Source organism: Crotalus tigris, unplaced genomic scaffold (genome assembly GCF_016545835.1).
Source record: "Crotalus tigris isolate CLP2741 ecotype Arizona unplaced genomic scaffold, ASM1654583v1 scf7180000024472.5447098, whole genome shotgun sequence".
In the NCBI taxonomy this organism is placed as follows: domain Eukaryota; kingdom Metazoa; phylum Chordata; class Lepidosauria; order Squamata; family Viperidae; genus Crotalus; species Crotalus tigris.
In genome coordinates this window covers 3,165,217-3,191,452 of record NW_024100643.1, presented here as the reverse complement: position 1 = coordinate 3,191,452, position 26,236 = coordinate 3,165,217, and the positions used below count along the sequence as shown (strand labels likewise).

Here is a 26,236-nt window from a genome sequence, read left to right as displayed (position 1 = left end):
TCAGCCAATTCGCACCACTTCGGCAGAACCAGTAACTAATTTTTTGTTGCCCAGGCCCAGAATGGACTTCCGGAAGCAGCATCCAAAGAACTAGTTGTTCATATATTTGAATCCTACCACTGAGTACAATATTCCTGTTTAGAATTAATTTGAATTTCAATGAGATTTACTAAAATCTTTTTTAAAACTTTTAAAACTTAAAAAAAAACTTATTAGAGATTTTTAAAACATGGCAGACACTGCCTGTCTTCATTTTGAAAGGAAAGATTAATTTTTAAAAACACATAGAAATGTCTGTGAAGGTGACTCGAATGCATTATAATTTGATTTTAAGTATTACAATGTCAAGCTTTATTTTTTTAAATAATTGGCAAAATAAGCAGAGAACAAGTGGCATTTAAATCACAATGTTAATTCTTGACATCTCCCAATTACATGAGTCTTTTAGCAATAATTGGTCTGATGATAAAAACTATTCAATTGCTCATATTCCATGAATAAGAGTATTTAGCATTCCTGTTGTATCATGGGCAATTAGAAAAGAAAAATATTACTGAACACGGCATTTCCCTTCCTAGTCCTCAAAGGCTTTAAATATCTCAGTATTTGGTTTGTTAAGACTATTTAGCAAAAGTAACACTACTTAAAGAAAGGAAGGAGCAGAAATGCCATCGTCAACTATCAAAGAATCATAAGGTCATGATAACTCTTATAAAATTACGGTACTATAGACCAGTCTATGGCAACAGCAGATCATAATTAATTTTTCAGGAGAAAGGTTGAGAATTTACAAATATTCAAATTAGCCAGTTCTCTGGTAGCCATGATTGGTTACGTTTCCAACTGTGATTAGATAAAGGGAAGAGAGGAAACTACTACTCGTCTCGCGCTAATTTTTTGCACCGGGAGGATGAATAGGAGAAAGCATGTGACCACATTGAGTTGGAACCACAAGTACGCATGTGCGGAATTGGGAACAGGCGTTTGATTAGGGGAACAATGGGAAAGAGAAAAGTGAGGAATAGAATGCGCGCGCAGCCGCCGCGTTTGCTCTCGGGATTTGTATTCCCAGCCCCTGCTCGAATCTTCTCCATGACAACCATCTCTGCTCCAGCCTTTCTCTCCACGTCCGCATTTCTTCTTTGATGTCACCTAATTAAAACAAAGAAAGAAAGACATCCCGGGATTTAATTTGGACCAATGAGAAAGCGGGATGTTTTGTTCCTTTCAAATGAATTTAAGCAGAAGGACTTTTTCGGGTCTTCCGATTGAGTTGCAGCAAACGACAAGTAATAAATTCGGTTGCTTACGGCTGGGATCGGTATAAAGTGGGTTGAGATGTGGGAAAGGCGAAAGGAAAGTGAAAGGGGGACGCATTGAAATAAGATGATACAAAAGTAGATCTGGAGGCCACACCCCTTTACAGAGCAAGACCCTTTGCATTCCGTCCATTGCTCAAACCCACCGAAGGATCCGATTTGTGCGTCTTTGGCGGGAGGGCGTGCAGTTAATGGATGTTGACTGCTTTGTTTGCTCTTGCAGACTCTGGCGTAGGTTGCAATGAATATCGTATGCATTCACGAAGTGCTAAACAAGAAATCTGTAGTATGCATATGTACTTAGCAGTGAGTTCATTCGTTTCTCACGGTCTCCAACCTGTAGTAATCGTTCTCGTCCCCCTCTTTTCAGACAATGCAATTTTTGGCCAGGCTGGCTGGAAGTGATAAAAGATGGGGTTTTTCCCATCCAGAATACACGGGAATGGAGGAAACGACTGTTTCTAAGCCTTCGTCCTTCTTTCTTCTCCATTTCCACTCTATTTAATCCCGAAAGCAAAGAATTCTGCATTGTTACTACTTGGTATCTACCAAGAAAGTTTGGTTTTAGCTTATATTTATTTGTCTTCTTAAAACAAAGCACCTTCCCTTCTTACAGCTTTGTACATACAGCAAACATGCCACCTTTCCTGTCCTTAATTCACATATTCTTTTTACTTGGGATGAAATTGTATTCTTTCCCAGCAGTCTCTTCAGCAGGCTCACACTGAGTTATAACTTTGCTAAGCACATTTTAGCCTAGCTTATACAGAGCCCCTTTACATGGCTAGTTTATGGTTTGATATATTATGCAAATTCTGGGAATTAAATTAATTCAAGTCATATTTCAGTTAATCAAGGCTTATTGTGTAAACACTGCTCTTCAAAGCTCCTTAGCAACCTGGATTAAAATGTCCCCTTATTTATTCTGTTCATATTACCAACATGTTCAGTCTTCATTTCAAAGACAGTTTCATAACCCTTTAAAGTATTCTTTTTAATTTCCTAATCTATTCACATTCAGCATCAATTTTCTTGAACACAATTTTCTTTTTTGGAAAAGCAGGACATAAGAAAAACTCATTAGACACAGTAACAGACAAAAAAGAGGTGGCTGATGTGATTACTGCTTTATTTCATGCTTGCTGTCATGAAATCATTTAATTGTATGGGTAACTATAGTTAACTATATTTTAAATAATTACTTTAAGTTCTGGTAATGAGTGGGGAAGTCTATAAATATAAAGTAGCTGGGGAAACCATTCTAGGTTGTTTTGTTTTTTTGGCAATTGCGCATGGATGATACCTCATGAAAGATATTAATCCCTTTTATTATCCCCCAAATCAATGTGGCAGGTTTCTTTTTTTTCTATGAAAATAGTAAAATTAAATACCAGGTTTTGTACAATAGGCATACTTCACTTTAAAACTTGTGCATGTACAACTTTGGCTTATTCTGCTAAAGGAATAGAAGGTGTTTGTTTATATATTTACTAGGTTTATATACTAGTTGTCCAGGTGCATGCCTTTCTGGTGTAATTATATTTTAAAATATTACCCAAAAATTAATGTACATACAGACACAAATATAGAAGGAGAGAGACATATATTGCACACATACATACATATACAGAGCATCAGTTACATTGTACAAATATTCAAAAATTTAAGGAAACAATTTTAAAACTTTCCAACAATCAATGACTTTTGGAACACCTAAAAAAATAGGGAGAAACCATTCAAATTTCTGGGAGAATATTGTTATACAGAAGAGGACAGGAAAGTGTTGATGACATTCTGTTATGCAACGTGCACCTGCAGCTGCAGAGGGGGAAGGCCCAAGCCCAGAGACTAGACAGTGATATCTAATTGAGACCAATTCTTTATTTGCTTACACCTAATAGAATCTTGCTCCACTGAACTACAACTTTCTAAGCCAGTGATGGCGAACCTATGGCATGCGTGCCAGAGGCGGCACTTAGAGCCCTCTCTTGCCGCCATCGCCAGCTCGCACAGGTCCATTAGGCCACTGCTGGCGCTCAGAGCAGCCAGCCCACCCAACACAAAGGAGATGAAGCAGCTGGCTAGCAAGCTCAAGTAGAGGTGGTAGAGCACGCCCCCATGCACTCGCTGGCCTCTGTGTGCGGGGGCTGATGGTATCAGGCAGCAGCCGCCCCTGTCTCGCCTTGCCCCGCAGCAATGGCACCCCCACCCTACCCCCTGCCTCACTCCTCAGGACGAACCTGCCCATCGACCAGAGACTTCCTGGATCTCCCCCAATCCTGCCAGCCCCCAGAGGCATCCTCCCACGAGCAACATCCACTCAGTCTGCCATGACCACAGCAGCCATGCCCACCCAGTGGGCCATGCCCCCCCAATGTGGCCTTGGCACTTTGCAATAAATAAGTGGGTTTTGGATTGCGGTTTGGGCACTCGGTCACTAAAAGGTTCGCCATCACTGTTCTAAGCTATTAGATATTTCCTGAGAGATTCAAGGGTGTGGTTACCCAGGGGTAGGCAACCTTGGCTCTTTTATGACTCGTGGACTTCAACTCCCAGAATTCCTGAGCCAGCCATGCTGAGGGAAAAGGGAGAGGTTCCAAGCTGAGCCATGCTGGCTTAGGAATTCTGGGAGTTGAAGTCCACGAGTCATAAAAGAGCCAAGGTTGCCTACCCCTGCACTAAACCATTTCCCTCTTCCCCCATCCAGCTTAGGACAGTGGTCTCTTTCTGGGAAAGCTCTGAAGGGAACTAATCCTCCCCCTCTCTTGATGCAGGAGCACATTCAATCACACATTCTGAGAAAAGAGATACCAAAAGAATCTACACTTTCAGATCTAATGGTATCAACGGTTGCAAAGAGGGCAAGCAATATGAGGAAAGTCACATTTCTTCTATCCTGATCTTGTCAGAAATCATCCATAAGTAAAACTGGCATTAGACAAGGTAGTCCATCTATTTTAGGGCTCTCTAACTGCAATCCCACAGCCTTCTCAAAAACCAAAATTTGTCTTGTAGATGAGATTTTATATGCACCCCAACAACCTGAGCTCTGCTAGTGAGACTTTCAATGTGCCATGTTAAGCCTTTAATTTGTCAATGTAAATTTGGTTACAGCCATTACTGAATATCATTTTCATTTGCCAATCTGTAATCAGCTTAATGGAAATTACTTGAAAATGGCACAATAAATGAGAGAAAAATTGAATAGTTAAATAATCCAAAATCCCATTATGGTTTTTTTTTTGTAAATTGCTATTGCCATATATATATATATATATATATATATATATATATATATATATATATATATATATATATATATGCTGGAAAATTTGCACATATATATATATATATATATATATATATATATATATATATATATATATGATATGAAAACGGGAAACAAAATCACTCGTTAAAAAGAAAATTTGTTGAATGCCATGTTTTGAGAGAGTTATACTGTAGAGCAGAATTAATGAATGTGAAATGTGTATAATTTTTTCATTGTTATTTTAACTGTTTTGTGCATTTATTTTTATAATATAGCATTTGTGGAAACCCTACTACAAAAAATGATGAATACACCTAATTTTTAATTTAAAAACATATTTCCACTAAAGTATAATATACTTCGGGAGTCAGGTTTAAAAAAACTCTCCACACTTATCATTTGCAATTGTGTACATATACATAGAAAGACATGCTCAGACAACTGTGAATGAAACAAACAAACCATTCCCTAGTGACGGAAGAACTGATTCATTGGCATAACAGACCATACTCATGATTACTCCAAAGCAACCTCTGATTTATTCAAGACTGCTGTGATTATAATATATGGTTAAACATATCAAGTATTTAAAATATAGTTTGCCATCTTATCAGATTTTACTGCACAGCACTGTGTTTGATTTTTATTCTGCTTAGAGGTATCAAGATGACAACTGCAACATACTCCTTCCATTATGAACAGATCTGGGGAGAGTCTAAAACTCATTCTAAGGATTGGAACCAGAGAATCAGGTTAGTTTTAATAAATATAACAAATATATATAAAAGAGAAGGCCCCAGAACTAAATACAAAGTATTTTTATCTTTTTAAAAATAGAATTATATATTCTTAGGTGTTAAAAATGTCAGGAGCTTTTTAAAAATGGATTTTAAGGTTTTGGAAATCCAAATTAGTGTCCCACTTCAGTTATTCTTTATGCTTCCTATATATAATAAGATATACATTCTAGTTTCAAGTAAGGTTCTTTTATTCTGTTTACTGGGTATCAGTAGTGAGATAGTATTCAATACAGTAAAGGAGGATGTTCTTTTTGGGTGTAGCATTGTATTCCATTGTATAGCATTGTATAAATTTAAGGAGGGATAAGCTGCAAAAGAAGATGTATTGAAATAGATACTTAAAGCTTGGGTGTACACGATGAGTTAAATTCATAATAAACAGAGGTTAATAAATCAAAAATCAAAACGTGTTTTTCCTTTAGCAGAGGTGGCAGCCCTTCTAACAAAAGTAAATTTGGAGAACTTGATCCAATTAATAACTGTAGCAAGGAGGGAATGCAGGTTATTTCCTTTTGTAAGTTATTTAGTAAATAAATGCTCAGATTCACAAATTGATATATATTAACGTACACAAACGACAGATGAAATTTGCTTTCTTTTTGTGACAGAATGAGGATAGCAGATGAGACACAAAAATATGTATTTCACAAAGAGAGACAAGAGTTTGAAGAGTTGGGTGAGAAGGATGTGTCTGAACTTGACTTCTTTCCAGGTGGATTGGAAATGGAGGAAAGTGTACTGGATGCCACTGACCAGGAAATGGTGATGTGTGAAGAGAACAGCAAAAAAGATTCCTGTTCCAATGCTATTGTCAAAAAAAAAAGGAGGAAAAAGAGGTTAGAACCATTGTTCTCCTTCACTGAACAAACTTCAGTTGAGCATGCATGACTAATACAATATGTGAATTGAATCACTAACTTTACAGGACTTCCCTGTGAGATTCTTAGAAATTGAACTTAAGAATTTAGCCTAAATAGAGCTGGGCATGTTCAGATAAAACGCCTATCTAGACAAACACCTTCTGACTTCAGCTAGGTCTCAAGCAGAATATGACTACTACAGCTTTCTCCTGTCACTATGTTCTAGCACAGTGGTGGCGAACCTATGGCACATGTGCCAGAGATGGCATTCAGAGCCCTCTCTGTGGGCACCTCCACCGTTGCCCCAGCACTGCCTCTGCTCATGGCCCCCTCCTCACTAGCAGGCCCCCGGAGAAGAGTCGCCCCCTGTGCAGCCTGTGCAGCCGGGCAGCGGGGACAAGACTCTACCCTCACACCCCTTCACGAGCACTTGATGCTGTGGAGGGTTGGCCTCCATGATGCTGCTGGGCCACCTGGGCGATCTGCGGTGGCCCATGGAAGCAGTGAGTGGCCCTGCGGGCAGGCAGGGCAGGCGGGGTTGCGGGTGGGCTAGGAGTGGGCGGGGCAGCCATTGACAGGGTGAGTGGGGTGGGGATGGAGTGGGGGCAAAGCGGGGACAGATGGGAGGCCGGGGCCATTTTTTTTGGGCACTCAGTCTCTAAAAGGTTTGCCATCACTGTTCTAGCACCTGGTATTCTATATGCTTGATTCTGGAGGTCCCTTTGGTATAGCATAATACTTTGCCTGTTTTCATCATTTTTAGAAGTATAAAACAAATATAGGCTATTCTGTCTGGGATTGATGGTAATCCTGCTTTTAAGGTCAGGCATGTTTTTATGTCTCTGTCCAGTGAAACATACTGTTTGTAGTCTGATACCTCATTCAAAGCTATGACACTCTGACACTCATTTTTCTCTTGCTGATTCACAAGCACTTTGAAAGTTTCCTTAAACACTATAGATGGTAAGTGAACCAAGTGATGCTCTACTCATACAAGGATGCAGAATCATGGAACAAAAGACTGAATCCTTTTTTAAGAACAAGAGCAATGTTCTCAGTCTTGAAAAGATTTAATTAATTATTTTGGTTTTAAACCTCCTGAAGAAGCTACACTTACTAAGATATCGTACATTTATGAGGCCTTTTCTGGAGTACCATACAACATAAAGTGAAAATAAAATCTCTATATTTGCATAAAACATGGCAGGATCCATATCCAAATACTGATTTAATGTGTGATTTGTGTTGCTTAGAATGGAATTTTGGATAGTTTTCCAAATTCTATTTATGATGTCTTTTGATTCAGTTTATACATTTCTGCTAAAGAATCAGAACAAATTCAGATTGCAGCTCATTGTATCTCTCACAATTCCTGTATATCTCCCTACTGGTTCCCTCTTACAAATATTGTATCTCATCTTTATATTCCTAAGTATAGGCTTCGGAATGTATATTAGCCCTCTTCTAAGTACAATTTTTTAAAAAATAATTATTCATAAATTAGGTGATAAGGAATACTGATTTGGTAATCATTTTGTTAAGGTTATATTATAAGCTGAAATCCAGTCCTTCTGTGATTTCACTGAGCTTAGTTTTCTTAGTTCACTTAGTTTTCCACAATAATACTTGATCCAAAATGTCTGTGGAGATTCTCAATCATCCAGGTCCATTCCTCACCATTCAATCAGAACTGCAGAAGCTTTTTGGATGAGAAGCAAAATGTTTTCAAGGAAAAAGCCAAGAAGTCCAGTTGCCTTTTGAAAAGCACCTTTGGGACTTGAGATGCAGGAATACTTTGCAGTAAATTGTGCATTGGTTTTGCCTGTCTGCCTCTGTCTTTCTTCTTCTTTTTATGTTTTCCAGATGACCAGTGATCAATTTGGCCAACTGTAAATATGAGAGTGGTAAGTATAATCTATAATTATAAGGTTGAATATATTTGGTTCAGTGAGGAAAAAGCCCACAATTTTTATTAAAAAACAACTTCTAAATTAATAAAATTGTGAGCTTTTTCCAAGTTTTGTTTGAAAAATTAAAAAAGCTATTTGGAATCTAACATTCAATTTCAATATTCACACATTCACCTCATTTTTTTCTTTCTTATAATTCCTAAATTTATGTATTTTCTAAAGCTGTCTCATATTGTCCAATGTAAGAATAGCAATTTAAAGATGAGTGTGTAGAGGAATTCTAACAAGTTTACCAGTTGGAGTTTGGCACAAAGTCATGTTAAATCAACACTAATCTGGTATATTTTTCAATGAAATTAAATTACATAGTTTCGTTACTGGAATTAAGTTATGAATTAAGTTATCCCTCCGAATGGAACTTGTTCTTCCATTTCTACTCCCTAACATTTCTACATGAAACTGATGTGATTCTCTCTTCCTGTCACACAGTACGTCGGGCTGCCAAAATGTGTGGGCTTCGGGAAGCAACTGAGATTGATGAATGGACCTTGTATTGGACAGATTATTCTGTTTCTCTGGATCGGGTAATAGAGATGAAAAGTTATCAGGTAAAAGTTACTATCACTCTAAGTTGGAATTAAAGAATCTTTGTTTTTATTTGTGAAAAAAGATATAAAGGTTTAGATTGTATTGAATATTTAGCTTTGATGCCTGTTTTTCTAGAAAATAAATCATTTCCCTGGGATGACAGAAATCTGTAGGAAGGACCTTCTAGCCAGGAATATGAGCAGAATGTTAAAGCTTTTCCCCAAGGAATTCAACTTCTTTCCCAAGACTTGGTGTCTTCCTGCTGAGTGAGTTATCTCCCATATTTTTTTCTTACTTAACTTCTCTTTTTCATCATAAAAGTCTAGAAGATGAACATTGACATAGGCAAATAAATTTGGCCTAAATAGTTTTATAAAAGAATTTTATAAAATTCTCTTTTAGAATTCAAACCACTCTGCTCTGGGCCCTAAATATTACTGAAAATACCTTCTCTCCCCTCCCCTTGGGGCTGACTTTGAGAAGCAGTCTTCTCAATTGAATATTGGATTTCGGTTCCCATAATTTCTTACCAAGATGTCTAGTTTTAGGGCTCGCAGTTTGGAGTATTCTTGGGCTACTGTTTGTCTTAATTAAATAACATGCTTTTCCTTTTCTCTTCATTGGTCTCAGCTATGGTGAATTGCAGGCCTTTGGGAGATCAAAAAAACATAAAACCTACATCTGTAAACCAGACTCTGGTTGTCAAGGCAAAGGCATTTTCATCACAAAAACTGTAAGAGATATCAAACCTGGGGAGGATATGATCTGCCAGCTCTATATCTCAAAGGTGATCCTCTTGTATTGAAACAGGCTCCCTGTATTGCTGTGAGTCTTCCTAGCCATTTTAATTAAAACTGGCAGATATTCAAAAGCAGTCTATTACTGAGAAATAAGATCAGTATGTCAAAAACCATTGGTAATCAGTAAATCTTCTCCATAAGAGAGAATTACATGGATTAAAGTGTCAGAGCTCCTAAACAGCCTCTAGAAATGGGAAGGACTTCCTACTGTTTGTGGGAAAGCATCCAGAAATCATGGGAAGGTAGGTGTGGAGGTGGAGAAACTTACTGGGATAAGAGACACAAGAATGAAGATAGCTAAAGTGAACCAGTTGGGCAACAGGTTGAGAGAGGCAGAATCCTGGAGAAAGTCAGCCATGATACTGATTACAAAGTTCCAATCTAAATTAACTGGAAGATCATTGAAATATGCTGCATTATAAGGTAAATTTAGAGCTTGTTATAAAATTGATTTTAGATTGAATTCTTAATCAAATATAAGTTCCACTATAGTAGATTACAAATTAGAATAACCATGGCTGAATTTGTATTATTTGATATATTTGGTACAAGTCAGTCATGGTTAGAATATGCTTATTTGGAATTTGGCTGAAATTTTCTTGTTGCCCCCCATAATAACTTCATTGTAACTGATACCTAACCCTCATGAGATGCCCAGTTGTTTGACCTGTGCGGGAGATAGCACTTTGTTATGCTGGTGGTCCTTGGAATTTGAGGAAGTTTTATGAAGGAAATGGGGCAAGAATGGGGCAAGGAATTGTTGGGGATGCTTTGAGCACAGTATAGACTCTGGTATGGCAATAAATATTTGTATTGAAGGAGTGAATACTTGGAGAGGTCATAAAGGTGCCATTCAAATATCTGTTGCTGTTAGCCATAGGGCAAATTTTAATTTAATGGTCTTCAGTTACAGGAGATGAAACTATGAATGAAACTATACTGTAAGAAATATCATTCTGACAAAGGCAGATCAACCATGGCAACTTCGCTGGAGCAAGGGTGGGCAACTTTCTGTTTTAACTGAATGTTAAAACAATCTCAGGGGGCATCTAGTAATCAATTGAAATAAGTGGGTGGAACCCAAGTTGAAGACCCTTTCTGTTTCTGGCGTGCTTTTTTTTCTTTCTAGTACCATTTTCTTTTTTTTAAAGCAATAGACTATTGGGAAGGATATTATATCATGCTAGAAATTGAATGAAATCTTGCAGATGTTTCTGAAATTAAACAAATAGCTACATGTAGTCTTATAGCTTTGGATTGTCCTCCCTTACTCAGAAGAATGTAGGGCCACTCTTATTCAAGTTCTTAAATAACTGGTTAGATAGCCATCTGTTGGGTAGTCAGTTAAAGCTGATCATATGTGGCATCATTCAAGAGATTTGACTAGATGACTTACATGACCTCTCTGGATCTATGAATCAATAACAGCCCTCCCCAATTTCTTTTGCTGTACCTTTAGAAAAAATTCAAAAGATCTTTAATCATTATCAACAGATGGAGGTTTTATATTTTAAGAACTCATTGAGAATGGCTTTACATTGTTCTTTTGAGTATATACTTACAGTATATGAATCCTATTACATGAATGGGATTGGGTACAAGACATTCTTAGTAATTTCACATAGTAAAGAACTTTTTTGACCTTCCTTTATCAAAAAGTATGTCTGAATTGACTTTTACTATACTATAAGCTGTTAGCAAAACCTCAGAAATATGTATATTGCCCAGTGCAAGGTTTTTTCTAGAAGAAACTGTATTTGTAGATATTTACTTGAAAATTAATCTTCTTTTCTCAAGCCATTTATTATTGATGGTTTCAAGTTTGATCTTCGGATTTATGTGTTGGTGACATCCTGTGATCCATTACGGGTATTTGTTTATGAGGAGGGACTTGCACGTTTTGCAACATCTATGTATTCAGACCCATCACAAAGTAATTTGGTGAGTCAAAAGGCTGAATTCTGTTGAGATCAGTAGTCATACAAAAACATCAATGGATCTCCGTTTGAGCCCCATCATTTTTTGGGGGAGGGATGTGTCTCAATATTTCCCCAAAATTAATATTAAGATTAGAGGAACCTTTACTACTAAATTATACTGATATATTTCTCACACTGGTGAATTGACAAGTATTGGCAACAGTCCCCTTAAATAAGAATGAGGTATTCCTCTAATTTAAAAAAAGATTAAATCTGCTGATTCACACACAAAACACACTGGAAACTATCAATTTTTTTCATACTGCTATGTAAAGGAGCATTGAAACATGAGAGTGTCACCTTTGTTAAACTTGTCAGATGCAATGGGATGATTGAAACTGCCCTTTTCCTATGTTGCAGTGCATGTGATGCATGTTAAAAAGGAACAGAGCTTTGGTCACCCGGTCATGCACACCATTTTGTATGCTGTTGCTTTGCAAATGTTTCTGACTGTATGGTCCGCTATGTGTCTTCATTTTCCCCACCTGGAATAGCAAACACTTCCTTTATTGTCTGGTGGAGAGGCGTTGAAAGCATCTACTAGTTGGTGGTTCCCCCCAAACTTGTTTTTACCTGGAAATATTGCTTTTTGTGTCAAGATGATTATGATCCTGACAATTGGCCAAAGTTTAAGAGCACAGCAAGGCTTCCCTTCAAAACAGCAAACATACAGTGGGAAAATTATTGTCAAGCTATCTTAGTATGTTTGTTTCATGGGGAAGCCATAGGAGCCAACAGAAGGAACAAGTTAGAAATTCCCATCAATGGGGAATGTGTCTTTGCCCAGACACAGCAACTGAATAGCTAGAAGTCTGCAAAGTCATGGTTACATGCCATGGTGGTGCCAGTATTGGATTAGCACAGCCATTGTGTATGTAAAGGCCTATAATTTAATTTACATTTTCTGCTTTTAAGCCTAGATAGCTATCTCTGCTCAGGATTTATTTTTGTAAAAGACAAACACTGGGGTAGGTTCAATTTTGAAGAGAAAAGCAATGCAGGGGAGAAAGCACTTAACCCTTTCTTGGCTGCACTTCTCTACTTCAAATCACTGCCTGCAGTGATATTTACCCCTGGAAGATTCCACATATGTTTTTTAATAGATATTTTTATGAGATAGAGATAAATTAACATCCTATAAATGTATAACTTTTCAGATGTTCCTGTATTACATCTCCCAATATCCTTTACTATTGGCTGGATTACTGGAAGCTGTAGTTCTCCAATATTTGGAGAATCATGCAGAATTAATAAAGTATTTTATCTCTCTTTATTCATTTTATTGCAGACCATAGAATAGTCATCAGCCTTTGTCTGAACCAGTATATTTTTATTTAATATATATTTTTCATTTGTTTTAGTTGTGCTCTTTAGTTTCTCTCAAAAGTGCTTAGGTAGATATGAGTTTCTTTCAGATGTGTGGTTATACAAATCACATGTTGCTTTCTTAAATAATTTATTTTTATCAAGGAATTTAGAATACAAAGTTTCAGTTTTTGCCTCATACTATAAACATTTAAAAATCATGTTTATGTTATTGAAATCCCATCACCAGATAAATTAAGGAAAACTAAGTAAGATAAATATAACTGCACATTTGAAAGGAGATGTAAAGGCCCTAACAGTTTAAGCTTTTCACAAAATATGTGTGCTTCACATGCCATTCTCTGCCCCTTCAACCCTGAGACTAGAACATAATGGGGATTAAAATCTATCTAGCCTAATATCCTGCTTGTTGTTTAATTATTTACAGGACAATGTCTGCATGCACCTGACTAATTATTCAATTAACAAGCACAGTGCTAATTTTGTACGAGATGAAGATTCTGGTAGTAAGAGGTACAGAATGTTTTCCAACATAATCATAGCTGGGGGATACTGGAGACTTGCTCTCATGAATCTTTACAGCCATTTCAGACTTGTTTAAGAAACTGTTCTCCAAATTCAGCTGGCACATGGCTCATTTTCTTTCATTAGGTGATGTAAATCATTTAAAAAGCTAGATGAGTAGCAGCGGGAGTCTGGAGGAGGCAAGAGGAGCATAGATTTATTCCTCCTAAAGGAAGTACAAATGAATTTATTGAAATGGAACCGCTGGGTTGTTGTCCCTTGTTTTATTATTTTTCCCTTTAAATCTTACACAGAATGGTCAGTCTGATCTCATTACTGCCACCTCCATTTTTCTTTCTCCTCCATCTAGGTCACTGCCAGAATTCTTGGATTTTCATTTGATTACTTGCAACATTTTAGTTTGCTGGCTCCTATTGTTCTGCAGTGTTCTATCCATTGCGGCAAAAACTTGGCTTCCTTTGCATAGTTTTCCATAGCATCCTCATGATTTTCCAGTAAATGGATCAAATACGAGCAATGCAGGGCTTACTTCTGCAATGCAGTGCTGCTGTCCAAAACCAGGATCTCTAGTGTGCCAAATCAATAAATAAGGAAGAACAGATGTTCCTGTAATTCTAATGCCAAGATATTCAAGAAGTTATTTGAATATAGAAGGAAGATCCCAATTTAGGAAAAAGGGAATGTCAACAATGAAGTGTAAAAGCTTTTAGATTAGAGATATGCAATGTATTTTTAAAGCAGTGCCTATTGGATTAGCCTTTCTCATGCAATAGAGTATTGTGGAGAAGAGTATTGTAGGATCCTAAAATTGACTATATTGTTCTACATTGCAAAAGAGCTGACATCAATAAGCTAAGGGAAAATTAGAAATAATTCCATGAATAGAAATCCTAAAAGGGAAAAAAAGGAGGCTTGGGAAAAGCCAAAAAAATAATATTAAATTAAAATGGGAAATGAAACCACTGTGATGACATTAAAAAAAATTCTGATAAACTAAAGAAAAAAGGACACATTTCAACTTTCAAATATAAAAAGCAAAATATTAGAAAATAGCACAAATCTGTAAGAATGGATGAGGAAGGTCAAAATTCAGAATGAGCTGAGATTTTTAGTGAATGCCAAAAATAACAACAACAGGATTATTTGGGTATATGAAGAATGAAAGAAAAATCCAAGAAATGGCCCGGTTGTTGAAGAACATGACAAAATGGTGATCACAGGATCTATTAATTGCTATTCTTCACCTGTCTTTTCACAAAACAAAAAAACTACATCTCTCAAAAGCTGCATCCTGAGTGGCAGAAGAGAAATGCAGGAAGTGATAAGAAAACACCTAACTGATTTGATGAATTCAGGTTGCCAGGATCAGATGATGAAAAAAGTAAGGTTCTACATTTAGGCAAGAAAAACCAAATGCATAGGTACAGTATAAGTGGTACCTTGCTCAATAGTAGCAATTGTGAGAGGGATCTTGGAGTCCTAGTGGACAATCACTTAAATATGAGCCAGCAGTGTGCTGCAGCTGCCAAAAAAGCCAACACAGTGCTAGGCTGCATTAATAGAGGGATAGAATCAAGATCATGTGAAGTATTGATACCACTTTACAATGCCTTGGTAAGGCCACACTTGGAATACTGCATCCAGTTTTGGTCACCATGATGTAAAAAAGATACTGAGACTCTATAGAGTGCAGAGAAGAGCAACAAAGATGATCAGGGGACTGGAGGCTAAAACATATAAAGAATGGTTGCTGGAATTGGGTATGTCTATTTTAATGAATAGAAAGACAAGGGATAATATAATAGCAGTGTTCCAATATCTCAGGGGTTGCCATAAAGAAGAGGGAGTCAAGCTATTCTTCAAAGCACTTGAAGGCAGGACAAGAAGCAATGGATGGAAACTAATCCAGAAGAGAAACAACCTAAAACTAAGAAGAAATTTCATGACAGTTAGAACAATTAATCAGTGGAACAACTTGTCTTCAGAAGTTGTGAATGTTCAAATACTGGAAGTTTTTAAGAAGAGATTGGACAACCATTTGTCTGAAATGGTAAAAGGTTTCCTGCCTGAGCAGGGAGTTGGACTAGAAGACCTCCAAGGTCCCTTCCAACATATTCTATTCTATTCTATTCTATTCTATTCTATTCTATTTTTTATAAAAAAAATTATTGATTTTTTACAATAACAATCCTTAGTGCCTGGTATACAGCATGTTGTCTTGGTTCATTTTTTTTTTTTTGGAAAAAAACATACAATCAGTAGTTAATTAACAGTCAATAATAATTAATTTTTATATTTCCATAATTAGTATATCAATTAATAATATATTTCCTTGATTTTCTCCCAATAGTATTCTCCTTCTTCAATATTAAACAAATATATTTTTTGATATTTGATATTTTTAATATATAAATGATTAAATATAAACATTTTCTTCCATATTTATACCAACAATGATAGGGTCCATATGTGGCATTTTTTTTCTTATCAACTTATGTTATCCAAAGAAACTACAATATACATTTTACTTAAATAGACATAAATCATGATCTAGAATTGATATGATTCGGACATTCTCGGAACTTAACATGCTGATACAAGAAATTGAGATAGAAACTAATATCTTGGCAGATCATAACCCAAAAAAGATGACTTGGAGAGGAGCCAAGAAAAAATTAAGATGGTCCTTGAACAAATCTATATTGAAAGAAAAAGAATTCATACCACTAGCAACATAGGAAATGGAGTTTTTTCCCCAAAATAAACAAAGAGACATTGTTTCAAAATGTGTGGGACACAGCTAAAACATATTTCAGAGGTTTGGCTATAACTTACACTGCTAAAAAGAATAAAGAAAAGGAACAACAACAGTTAAAGTTGAAGGAAGAATTCAGAAAATTAGAATAAGAATTACAAATAGACCCACAAAAGAAAATACTCAAGAAGCAAATGGAGATAATAAAACATAAATTAAACCTAGCTGAGATGGAAATAATGGCTCAACAGATTAAAAGGGCTAAACAGAACTTTTTGGAAAATGCCAACAAATTGGGGAGATGGTTAGCACATAGACTGAAAAAAGAAAAAGAGAAAAAACTGATAAACAAGTTGCAAGACTCAAAAGGTGAATTAAAGTTTCAAAATGATACAATTAAAAAAATTATCAAAGACTATTATGAGATATTTTACAATGCAGAGGAAATTTCATAAGAAAAAATACAGCAGTATTTAAAAAAGCAGACTTACCAAAAATTTCAGAGAATATTCAAAATATATTAAATGGCAAAATATCAATGATGGAGATTACAGAGGCTATAAGAAGGCAAAAAAATGACAAGACTCCGGGTCCAGATGGATTACCCGCAGAGCTTTATAAATCATGACAAGAGATACTAAGCCCAATATTGAAAGAACTGTGCAATGAAATACTTTTGGAGGCTAAAATACCAAATACATGGACCGAAGCCAATTTTACTCTAATACCCAAAGAAGACTCTAATTTAACACAAATAAAAAATTATAGACCAATATCGTGATTAAATGTAGATTATAAAATTTTTGCCTCAATAATAGCAGAAAGACTAAAGAAATTTCTGACCGAATTTATACATACAGACCAAAATGGCTTTCTATCTAAAAGATAGATAAAAAATAATTTAAGAATGTTTTAGAGCAGGGCTTTTCAACCAGTAGTATACATAACATCTGTGATACTTTGCCACATGGCAGCTAGCCATGTGTAGAGGGGGAGCGGAATGAGCTTAAGCGATCCAAGCCTGAGGGAGAGGCAGCTGCAGCTGCAGAACTGTCTGGGCTCAGCAGAAGCCCCAGGAGCCAGCAGGGCTCCAGCTGATTGGTGCTTCCAGAAGCGGCCGAGCTGAAGGTGAACTGAAGAAAAAGGGGGGGAGGAGAGGAGAGGCTATAAAAGGAGGTGGTTTGGGCGGGAAAGAGGAAAAAAGACATCAGGGAAAGAGAAAAAGAGGTCAGCCGGCAGGGAAGAAATGGAGAGAGAAGAAGCTGTTGCTGGAAGAAAAAGTCCCTTTGTTCGTTTTCTCCAGCCAGGAGAATGCAGTCAGCTCTGATGAAATGAAAAGCCGGCATGTTGGAAAGGAGGTGGGTTTATTTAGTTCTGGATCAGTTGGCAGCTTGATTGGGTTACCATAAGGATTTTTGTACAGTTTTTACAGCGTTCTGTAATTCAGAAGCTCCTTTGTGTGCTTTGGTTATTGGAATATTTTAGTCTGTATTTTAGGCTAGCAATGAGTCCAAAGTCTTGACTTCTGTAGGTTTAATCCCTTTAAACAAATGTAATTAGTTTTACCCCCTTATCTTGAGTCTGTCTGTGGCTTTTAGAAAGTTTTCTTTGAAGATAAACAGACTTCATTTAAGGCTAAAGCTTTTTGCAATTGCCAGAGCCTTTCAGTCTCAGGTTGCAACATTGTGACACATGACACGCCTAAGGCAGCTTAAAGAAAAAAAAATGGAGTTTATGTGTTTCTTTATTTTGTGAGCCTTTTTTGCTTTGCACTTGATTTCTGTGTCTTTAAGGGTACAGGGGAGGGATGGGAGGTGCATTCTTACTACACTGTGGAAAGAACTTAGAAGGGAGAGAGGAAGAAGGACCGACCAGCTAGCTCAGGGGTCTACAAACAGCAACTTTAAGACCTGTGGATTTCAACTCCCAGAATTCCTCAGCCAGCCATGATGGCTGAAGAATTCTGGGAGTTGAAGTCCACAAGTCTTAAAAGTGCCAAGTTTGAAGACCCTTGAGCTAGCTGGTGAGGTGCATATTAATAAACATGGATAAATTCATCATACATTTATCAGTGTAAAGGGAAAATGATTCAGCAAAGGAACAGCCACCAAAGAAATTAAAACTGGTACTTTTTTTCTACAATTTGTAATATTTTGTTAGATTATAGAATAAAATACAAAAGTACAAAAGCAAATAGTAGGACACAGTGGGGAGGAAAAAGGGGGAAAAGTGAGGGGGAGAAGGGAAAAAGAATAGACTTCCTCTGTTGCACTAGAAGGAAGCATTAACATTGAACCTCAACTTTTTACTTTTCCATAATATTATAAACTAGCCATTTCTATAACAACAAATGAATCTAATCAGTAAAACCCAAAATCCCCCCCCTTTTTTTAGTAATCAAGTTTTTGACACCTTGCTAAGCACTGGTGGTACTCAAATATTGTCATGTCCTAAAAGTGGTACAATATGTGAAAAGGTTGAAAAGCCCTGTTCTAGAGTACTATGAAATTCATCCAGAGAAACAGATGGCTTTAATATTTCTTGATACACAGAAAGTGTTTGACAACATAAACTGGCAATTTATGTTTCAGCAACTAGAGGAAATGGATTTTGGAGAAAACTTTATAAATGTAATTAAAACAATTTATTATAAACAAACAGCCAAAATAATTGTAAATGGAGATTTTACAGGAAACTTTGACATCAAAAAAGGCACAAGACAGGGATGCCTGCTATCTCCATTATTATTTATACTAACACTGGAAGTATTGAATAGAAACATCAGACAAGATATAGAAATTAAAGGACTGGAGATAAAAGATGAAAAATATAAACTACAAGCATTTGCAGATGACTTGGTTTTTATATTGGAAGAACCGCTTGAAACAAGCACTAAACTTATGGAGAAAAGAGAAAAATTTGGAAAAATGGCAGGATTGAAAATAAACAGAGAAAAGACTAAAGTGCTAACTAAAAATCTAACAGAAAAAGAAAAAAAACCAACTAGCAAAAAAACAAATCTTCAAATAGTTAAATATTTGGGAATTTATTTAACAGCAAGATGTGCAACAATAAAAGAAGACAACTATGCAAGATTGCTAAAACAGATTTGGATTTGGAAAAGTAGAAAAATTTACAACTTTCAATGCTGGGGAGAATGGCAACAGTGAAAATGAATATTCTTTCTATTCCAAACAATACCTGTAAGACTTGGAAAAGCCTTTTTTGATTAACTAAATACAATAATACTGAAATTTATCTGGCAAGGAAAAAAAGCTAGAATCAGACTGAAAATGTTACAAAAAGTGAAAGAAAGTAGAGGATTTGGACTGCCGGACTGGATGTTATACTACCAAGCAACTATATTAAAATGGCTTAAAGATTGGATAATGCTCAGAGGTTAAAAAAAAACAAAAAACTATTATACCTAGAAGGGCATGACCTACAACTTGGTTGGCATGTCTTTCTGTGGTATGGGAAGAATAAAATTCATAGATACTTTCAAAACCACTTTATAAGAAATGCACTTCTTTTAAAATGGAAAAAAAAAACAACAAAAATTTATATCAAAATACCTGGATGGCTTTCAACAATGGAAGCATTTGCTTACTCAAATTTAATTAACAAAGTTGTGATCTATAAAGACATTTTGGACAATGAAGGGAAGTTGAAAGATAGACAAGATTTACAAGAACAAGGCATTGATCTAGCATGGTGTCCATATTTGCAAATCCAAACGAGATATGAAAAAGATGCTAAAACATTGGGATTTTATAAAGAACAGACAGAATTCAACCAGATACTGTTAAAAACAGAAGAAAAACTGACTAAGAAACTATACATATCTGTTAAGCTTAAAGATGGAGGAGGAACAAGTAAAAGAAACAATGATAACATGGGCAAAGAACTTTGGACATAATTTAGAATTAGAAAACTAGTGAAGGTTATGGGAAAGAAATGCTAAATTATCGAAAGCAATGGCATATAAAGAAAATTTATATAAAATGTTTTATAGATGGCATTTAATACCAGTGAGATTAGCAAAAATGTTTAAAAATACTTCAAACAAATGTTGGAAATGCAAACAAAAGCCAGGTATTTATTACAATCTCTGGGGGACATGCACTAAAGCTAAAAGATTTTGGTCAAAAATACACTTATGGCTGGAGAAAATGACTAAAAAACAAATAGATTTTAAGCCAGAATTATTTTTGTTAGGAATAATAGGAGCAAATTATGAGAAAGACTGTATACATTTAATTTTACATTACTAACTGCAGCAAGAATTGTATTTGCCCAATATTGGAAAAATGAAAATTTATCAACTGAAGAATAAATAATTAAGAAAATTTTAGAGTGTGCAGAAATGGATAGATTGACTTTAAAGATAAAAGAGAAAGAAGATTCAGTGTATTTTAGAACATGGGATAATTTTTATCAATGGCTAGAAAAATGACTTAGAGAGAAAGAAATGTGATACGTAACATTGAATATATACTAGTAAGAAGACTATTGAGCGATTAATTAACATATTGTTTGTGATAATTATTCATTGTTTTTTTTAAATACATGAACTCAGACAACATGCTGTTTGCTAAATATTAAGAATGTTATTTTAAAAAATCCTAATATGAAACACAATGTGGGCAATTTGACATTCTCTCACCAGACAGGGTTAAAGGAACAAATCTACTTCATCAGGGGAAGTGCCGGTAGTCTAAAGAAGAACTAATGTTGCTCCAATATTTTTTTAAAAAAGGGGAAAAATGGACCCAGTTAACAGACCAATAGCTTGGCATCAATACCTGAAAAAATCATAGAAAAGATAATCAACCAGTGGGTTTGCAAGTATTTAGGAAAGAAAAAGATGATTACTGGAAGCCAGTATGGGTTTATTAAAAATGAGTTGTGCCATACAGTTTTAATGCTTTTTGCAAAGAGATTAGACTGCTCTGGGAATGCTTTGGATGTAGTGTATCTGGGCTTCAGAATGGCTTCTGATAAGTTTGATCATAGCCTCCTCCTTGATTTATTATTTATTTATTTGTCAGAAATAAATATTTATTTGTATCATTTTAAGGTTTTATGTATAGGTATAAGTACAAAAATAAAAACATAACATTTAAAAAATATAAAAGCCTAATTTTGGCAGTGCCTGCCCAGAAGCATGCAACATTGATTGCATTCTGTTGCATGGTCATAAGGTTCCCAGAAGTACATTGGGCTGGACATGGGGCAAGTTTACATGTGTATGATACATGTAAGTACTTAGGAGCGGCTGCCCCACCCAGCACAAAGGAGGCGAAGTGGCCAGGTAGCAAGCTCGAGTAGAGGTGGTAAAGCATGCCCACAGCCAGCAAGCCAAAGGCCACCCCAAGCAGGGAAAACTGGATCCCCATCGGCATCATGGCCCCCAGTCCCAGCTAGGATTGCATGCCTCCCCCATCTATGCTGGGCCTCCTGCCCACCTCCCCACCCGCCAGAGACCCCCTGGATCTCCCCCAATCCTGCCCGGCCCCCACAGGCGCCCCCTCATGAGCAACATTGAGGTGGCCATGCCCACCCCAGGGACGCCTATGCAGTCTGCCATGACAATTGGAGCCATGCCCACCCAGTGGGCCACACCCCATGTCGCCCTGAGGGCACCACAATGCTGATGTGGTCCTGGCACTTTGTGATAAATAAATGAGTTTTGAGTTGTGGTTTGGGCACTCAGTCTCTAAAAGATTCACCATCACTGTTCTAGATTCTTGTATTTGAAATAAAAAGATTTGCATATGCATTAAGAAGATAGAGTTAATTTGAGGCTAATTAAAAAGTGGAAGAGAAGTGAATTGCTCAAATATACTGTCTTGTATTGTCATTCCACCCCTTCCCCCTTTTTTAAGGAAGCTGTCCACCTTTAATAAGTACATGGATCAAAATGGTTATGATACAGGGCAAATATGGAAGGATATTGAAGATGTTGTTATTAAAACATTGATATCAGCCCATCCTGTCCTCAAGCATAATTATCTCACTTGCTTTCCCAACCACACCCTGTGGAGTGCTTGTTTTGAGATCCTGGGATTTGACATCTTGCTGGATCGAAAACTAAAACCATGGTTGCTCGAGGTATGTACCTTCTTTCAAAATAAATAGATCTCTAGCTCTTTCCATGGAAAGTTTTTATTAGACATTTGCCTTCCTTATTCGTAGAATTTTTTTAAAAAATACTTGCAACTCACTATTTTCTCAACCACTTCTGCTTAATATTTCTTAATTGTGAACTCTGCTGTATTTTCTCATTGGTAGCTCCAAGAACTGTCACTAGAAAGATTCTTGGATTCAGAATGCCTAACCCTCATTCTCTCATTTAGAGTTAAGACAACAACTTCTATTCTCCCATGTCTTTCTCAAGCTCTACTTTAACATCTTCCTTTTCGGCCTTTCTGCTTCAACAGTGGGTGCCTTGTGGCAATATTTCCAATTGCACGGATTACCAGCAGATGGCATTAGACAATTGATAATGTTGCTTTAAAATTAAACAACAATTTTGCGTTTGGGAATTACTAGTTGGGAAAACTCAATTGGTTGTATAAAAAATCTGCTAGAAGAATTAGAGTTAGAGCAATAATTTATCTAGCTAACTACTTTTTGTTCCTCATAGTATAACCAGTCACATTCTATGCCAGTCTTGAGGATAATAGTTAATAATTATTTTTAATGCTCTCTATATCTAATAATTTGGGAAGAAAATTACCGCTTAAACTATAAGTTATCCTCTTGTTTAGTTGGATCTGTCTAAAAGTCCAGTGGTGGGATTTTCAGAGACTGGTTAAAATTTGTGCACTGAAATATTTCTCTTTAGTTTGAACCTATTGCTTATCAATTACAGTAATGTTATACAATATATTTCTTTTGTTTTATATATTTAGCTTTCTAATCTTTAGCAAACGGAATTGGTATGATGTTAGTATTAGAAAGAAATAAAAGGAAGAAAATAATACTATCTATTACCCATGCAAATTTATACAACTGTATTGTTAATATTTATAGTAAATAATACTGTGCCAAGACTGAGATCAGTATCAAACATTTTACATCATGAATTCAAATGTATATTACTATTATCTAATATCCTTTCCAAAATGTAATTTATTTAGCTTCTGCTTCCAGATTTTTATATTAAATTTGTATTACCCTATATCAATGTAAAAATTAATTATAAAAAGGATCTACTGGTGTAACCTTCATGAAAGTTTCAGCAAAGGCTGTTACATTTCCAGGCCACAGAGAAAGATCCTACAACTCTCCTTAAGTTTTTGGAACACAGAGGGAGATAAACATGTAATAAGTAAACTCAGCGCTTGGGAAAAATATTTACTAATATTTGAATCTCTATATGGTCAGATACACAATTTGATGATTACCATAGCTGATCATTGCAAATAGTTGGAAGGTACCATAACCCAATTGCTGGTCATCAACTCTAGAAGCTTTTCTTTCTTCTCTGTTCTCCCCAAAACACTTACTTTTTATTGCAAAACTGCAGCAGCTACAAATACATTCAGTTTCTATGGTTGTAGGTGAATCATTCTCCAAGCTTCAGTACTGATTCATGGCTGGATAAAGAAGTAAAAGACCAACTACTATATGACACTCTGGTATTGATCAACCTGGGAGCATGTGATAAGCGCAAAATCTTGGAAGTAGAGAAACGACGAGGAAAAGAAAGGCTTCTCAAGCAGTGCCGTAATCGCGAAGCCAGGTCTGAATTTTTTTAATCCACTTTCTGGGACAGTGGCAGTGAACATTCATAATCCACTTGCAAAGCATCTCTAAATAGTATAAATTTCCATCACTGTGGCTTTCATAATTTTCTATTGGTAGCTCATGTAATTTTCTATTTATTTGGTAGCCCATGTTAGATACTATATATGTTTTAAAATAAAAAAAATTAGGGCCAGAATTGGGTGTTATGTTATATACATGACTGATGCCAATAAAGCAAGATCCTCTGGTCATATCTCTAGTGTCTGATACATATTAGATAATACTTTGTGACAACACATTATGCATTTCTTGGCTAAGCTCAGTATTGCTTGTGGTTTTTTGGGGGGGTTGTTTTTTTTTGAGGGGGATAGTTTTCTGGTCAGCATGAATTAGCAAGATGATTGTTGTAGGAGATAAAAGGGAAGGGAATTTAAAACAAGTTATTTTAGTTTGTTTAAAGGATAAATATAAGAAGAACTATATTTATGTATGTTTTGGGGAGCGTATGTTGATCACACCCTTAACAGGACAGTCAGGCCATAGTTGTTACTGTGTTTCAATTTTAGATGAGGTTATAAAATATAAAGGTATGATTAAAAATAAATTACACATTGCAACTGAAAATATTAGTATTTAAAAAGCAAGCAACAACCCAACCTTTTTATACTGCATTGAATTATAAATCGGTAGGCAGAAATGCATCTTTTATTTAGCCATTCAGACATAACATTTTACGAAGATTGCTCTTTTTTGTATCTATCTATCTTTCTTTTTTTTTTTTTGAGGAATTTAGGGGACCTTTGCAGTACCATAAAAGTAAAAGGGTAGTCTCTATAGCTGCAGCTTCAGTGTGACCCCTTGAGCTCCTGGAAAACATGCCACCCAATTGAGCTTTTAATGTGGCAGAACATAATAAAGTATGTGGAAAATAATTATGTTAATCGTACTGAATCAAATTAAAATTAAATCCTATTTAGTTTTGTTCTGGCCTCACCTTTCTCTAGGCATCCTTCCCCTTAGTTCTCTACTTTGTGCTCAAGTGCACCTGAGAAGTGGAATGCTCCACTTTATACAGTGGAGCAAAACCGGAGGAAAATCACTATTTCTGTGAGCTCTGCAGAATTCTGTAGGGTTCAGAGTAGCCCAAAAATAGTTTGTTCAGAACTGTGTATCCTGGAACTCCTTTTATTTATATATTATTTTAATATATGAAAAAAGAAAGAAAAAGAGGAGACAGGGAGAAAAAGAAAAAAAACACAAAACAAGCAGATAAAAAGGATAGAACATACATACATACATACATGATATCATTCAATGTAATTTTTAAATAATATTAGTCTTTTTAAATAATATTAGTCTTTTTATTATGAGAATAAAGAGGCAGTTCATGAAGAACAAATGGATATTAATAGTCCAGGTTTTAACATTGAAAATAATTACTTTAAAAAGTAATATTTTTGCTACCTTTGTGTCACAATTCTTCATGTAATCATAAATTACAAGTTTTGGACCTAATTCAGAAGTTTATTTACCAGCTAAACTCTTGATTATTGCAATAATAAATGAGCAAAGCTACAGATATTTTTTTAAAAAACAAAAAATAAGCTTTTATTATAATGGAAAGTGACCCTCTCTTATTTTACAGTTCTAAAATAATAGACATGTTTAAATGTTTAAATGTTCTAAATTATTCAGTAAATGTGAAAAAGGATTTTTTATTGAATTAACCTTAAAGATTTTATTAAATATATTTACATTAATATTTTAGCCACTGATTTCTTAAAATGGGATATTTAATTCTTTGTTTCAAAGCCCTTAGAGATAGTAATATTCACCTTAATGATATTTCTTAATTATTTAAACTATATGCTTAAAACCATCCAAAGCACTTTCCCAAGTTATTATCAAATTTGAATTTAAAAAAATATTGTGACAATATATTTCAGATGCTATCAATGCATCTGGGCCAAATTATGATATTAGTAAACAGAAATTGAACTGCAGATAAATGTTTACTGATAAAGCTAAAAATCTAATAAGTTATATATGCATCCCCATTATATGACAGTCATAATTCTGAGGAAAAAAAATAGACAGTTTTCTCTCCATTAATTCTTAATACCTAATCTTCTCATCAATCATCTATATTTAAATATTTTTGCACAATCAAATATATATTTGCATTTATAATTTTTTTTAGCAATGTGACAAACTTATAAATGTATCTGGAATGCATATAAAATATATTTGAGTCCTATTGTGGCTTTTGTTTTCCTAAAAAAGAAAAGATTTTTTTAAATGTTTTTTTTAAAGGTCTCCTTTAAGCTTAAAAAGAACAAATAGAAACA

At 35.5% G+C, this 26,236-nt stretch overlaps 1 protein-coding gene across 4 annotated transcripts in view; it reads left to right on the top strand.

Annotated features, from left to right (window-relative positions):
* The first annotated feature begins 974 nt into the window (after positions 1-974).
* The window catches only part of TTLL6 (tubulin tyrosine ligase like 6), a 43,077-nt gene continuing 17,815 nt past the window's right edge, over positions 975-26,236 (top strand). Inside the window, exons 1-11 of one of the 4 annotated variants that reach the window (XM_039333172.1) lie at positions 975-1,289; positions 5,247-5,342; positions 5,999-6,226; positions 8,117-8,154; positions 8,650-8,768; positions 8,884-9,014; positions 9,379-9,535; positions 11,370-11,489; positions 13,281-13,366; positions 22,022-22,247; positions 23,702-23,883. In XM_039333172.1, coding sequence (XP_039189106.1) covers positions 5,257-5,342; positions 5,999-6,226; positions 8,117-8,154; positions 8,650-8,768; positions 8,884-9,014; positions 9,379-9,535; positions 11,370-11,489; positions 13,281-13,366; positions 22,022-22,247; positions 23,702-23,883 — 1,373 coding nt within the window. In that variant the 5' untranslated portion in view covers positions 975-1,289; positions 5,247-5,256. Of the gene's footprint in view, positions 1,290-5,246; positions 5,343-5,998; positions 6,227-8,113; positions 8,155-8,649; positions 8,769-8,883; positions 9,015-9,378; positions 9,536-11,345; positions 11,490-13,280; positions 13,367-22,021; positions 22,248-23,701; positions 23,884-26,236 lie in introns of all 4 variants that reach the window. The other 3 variants (XM_039333171.1, XM_039333173.1, XM_039333174.1) reach the window with 3 other exon arrangements.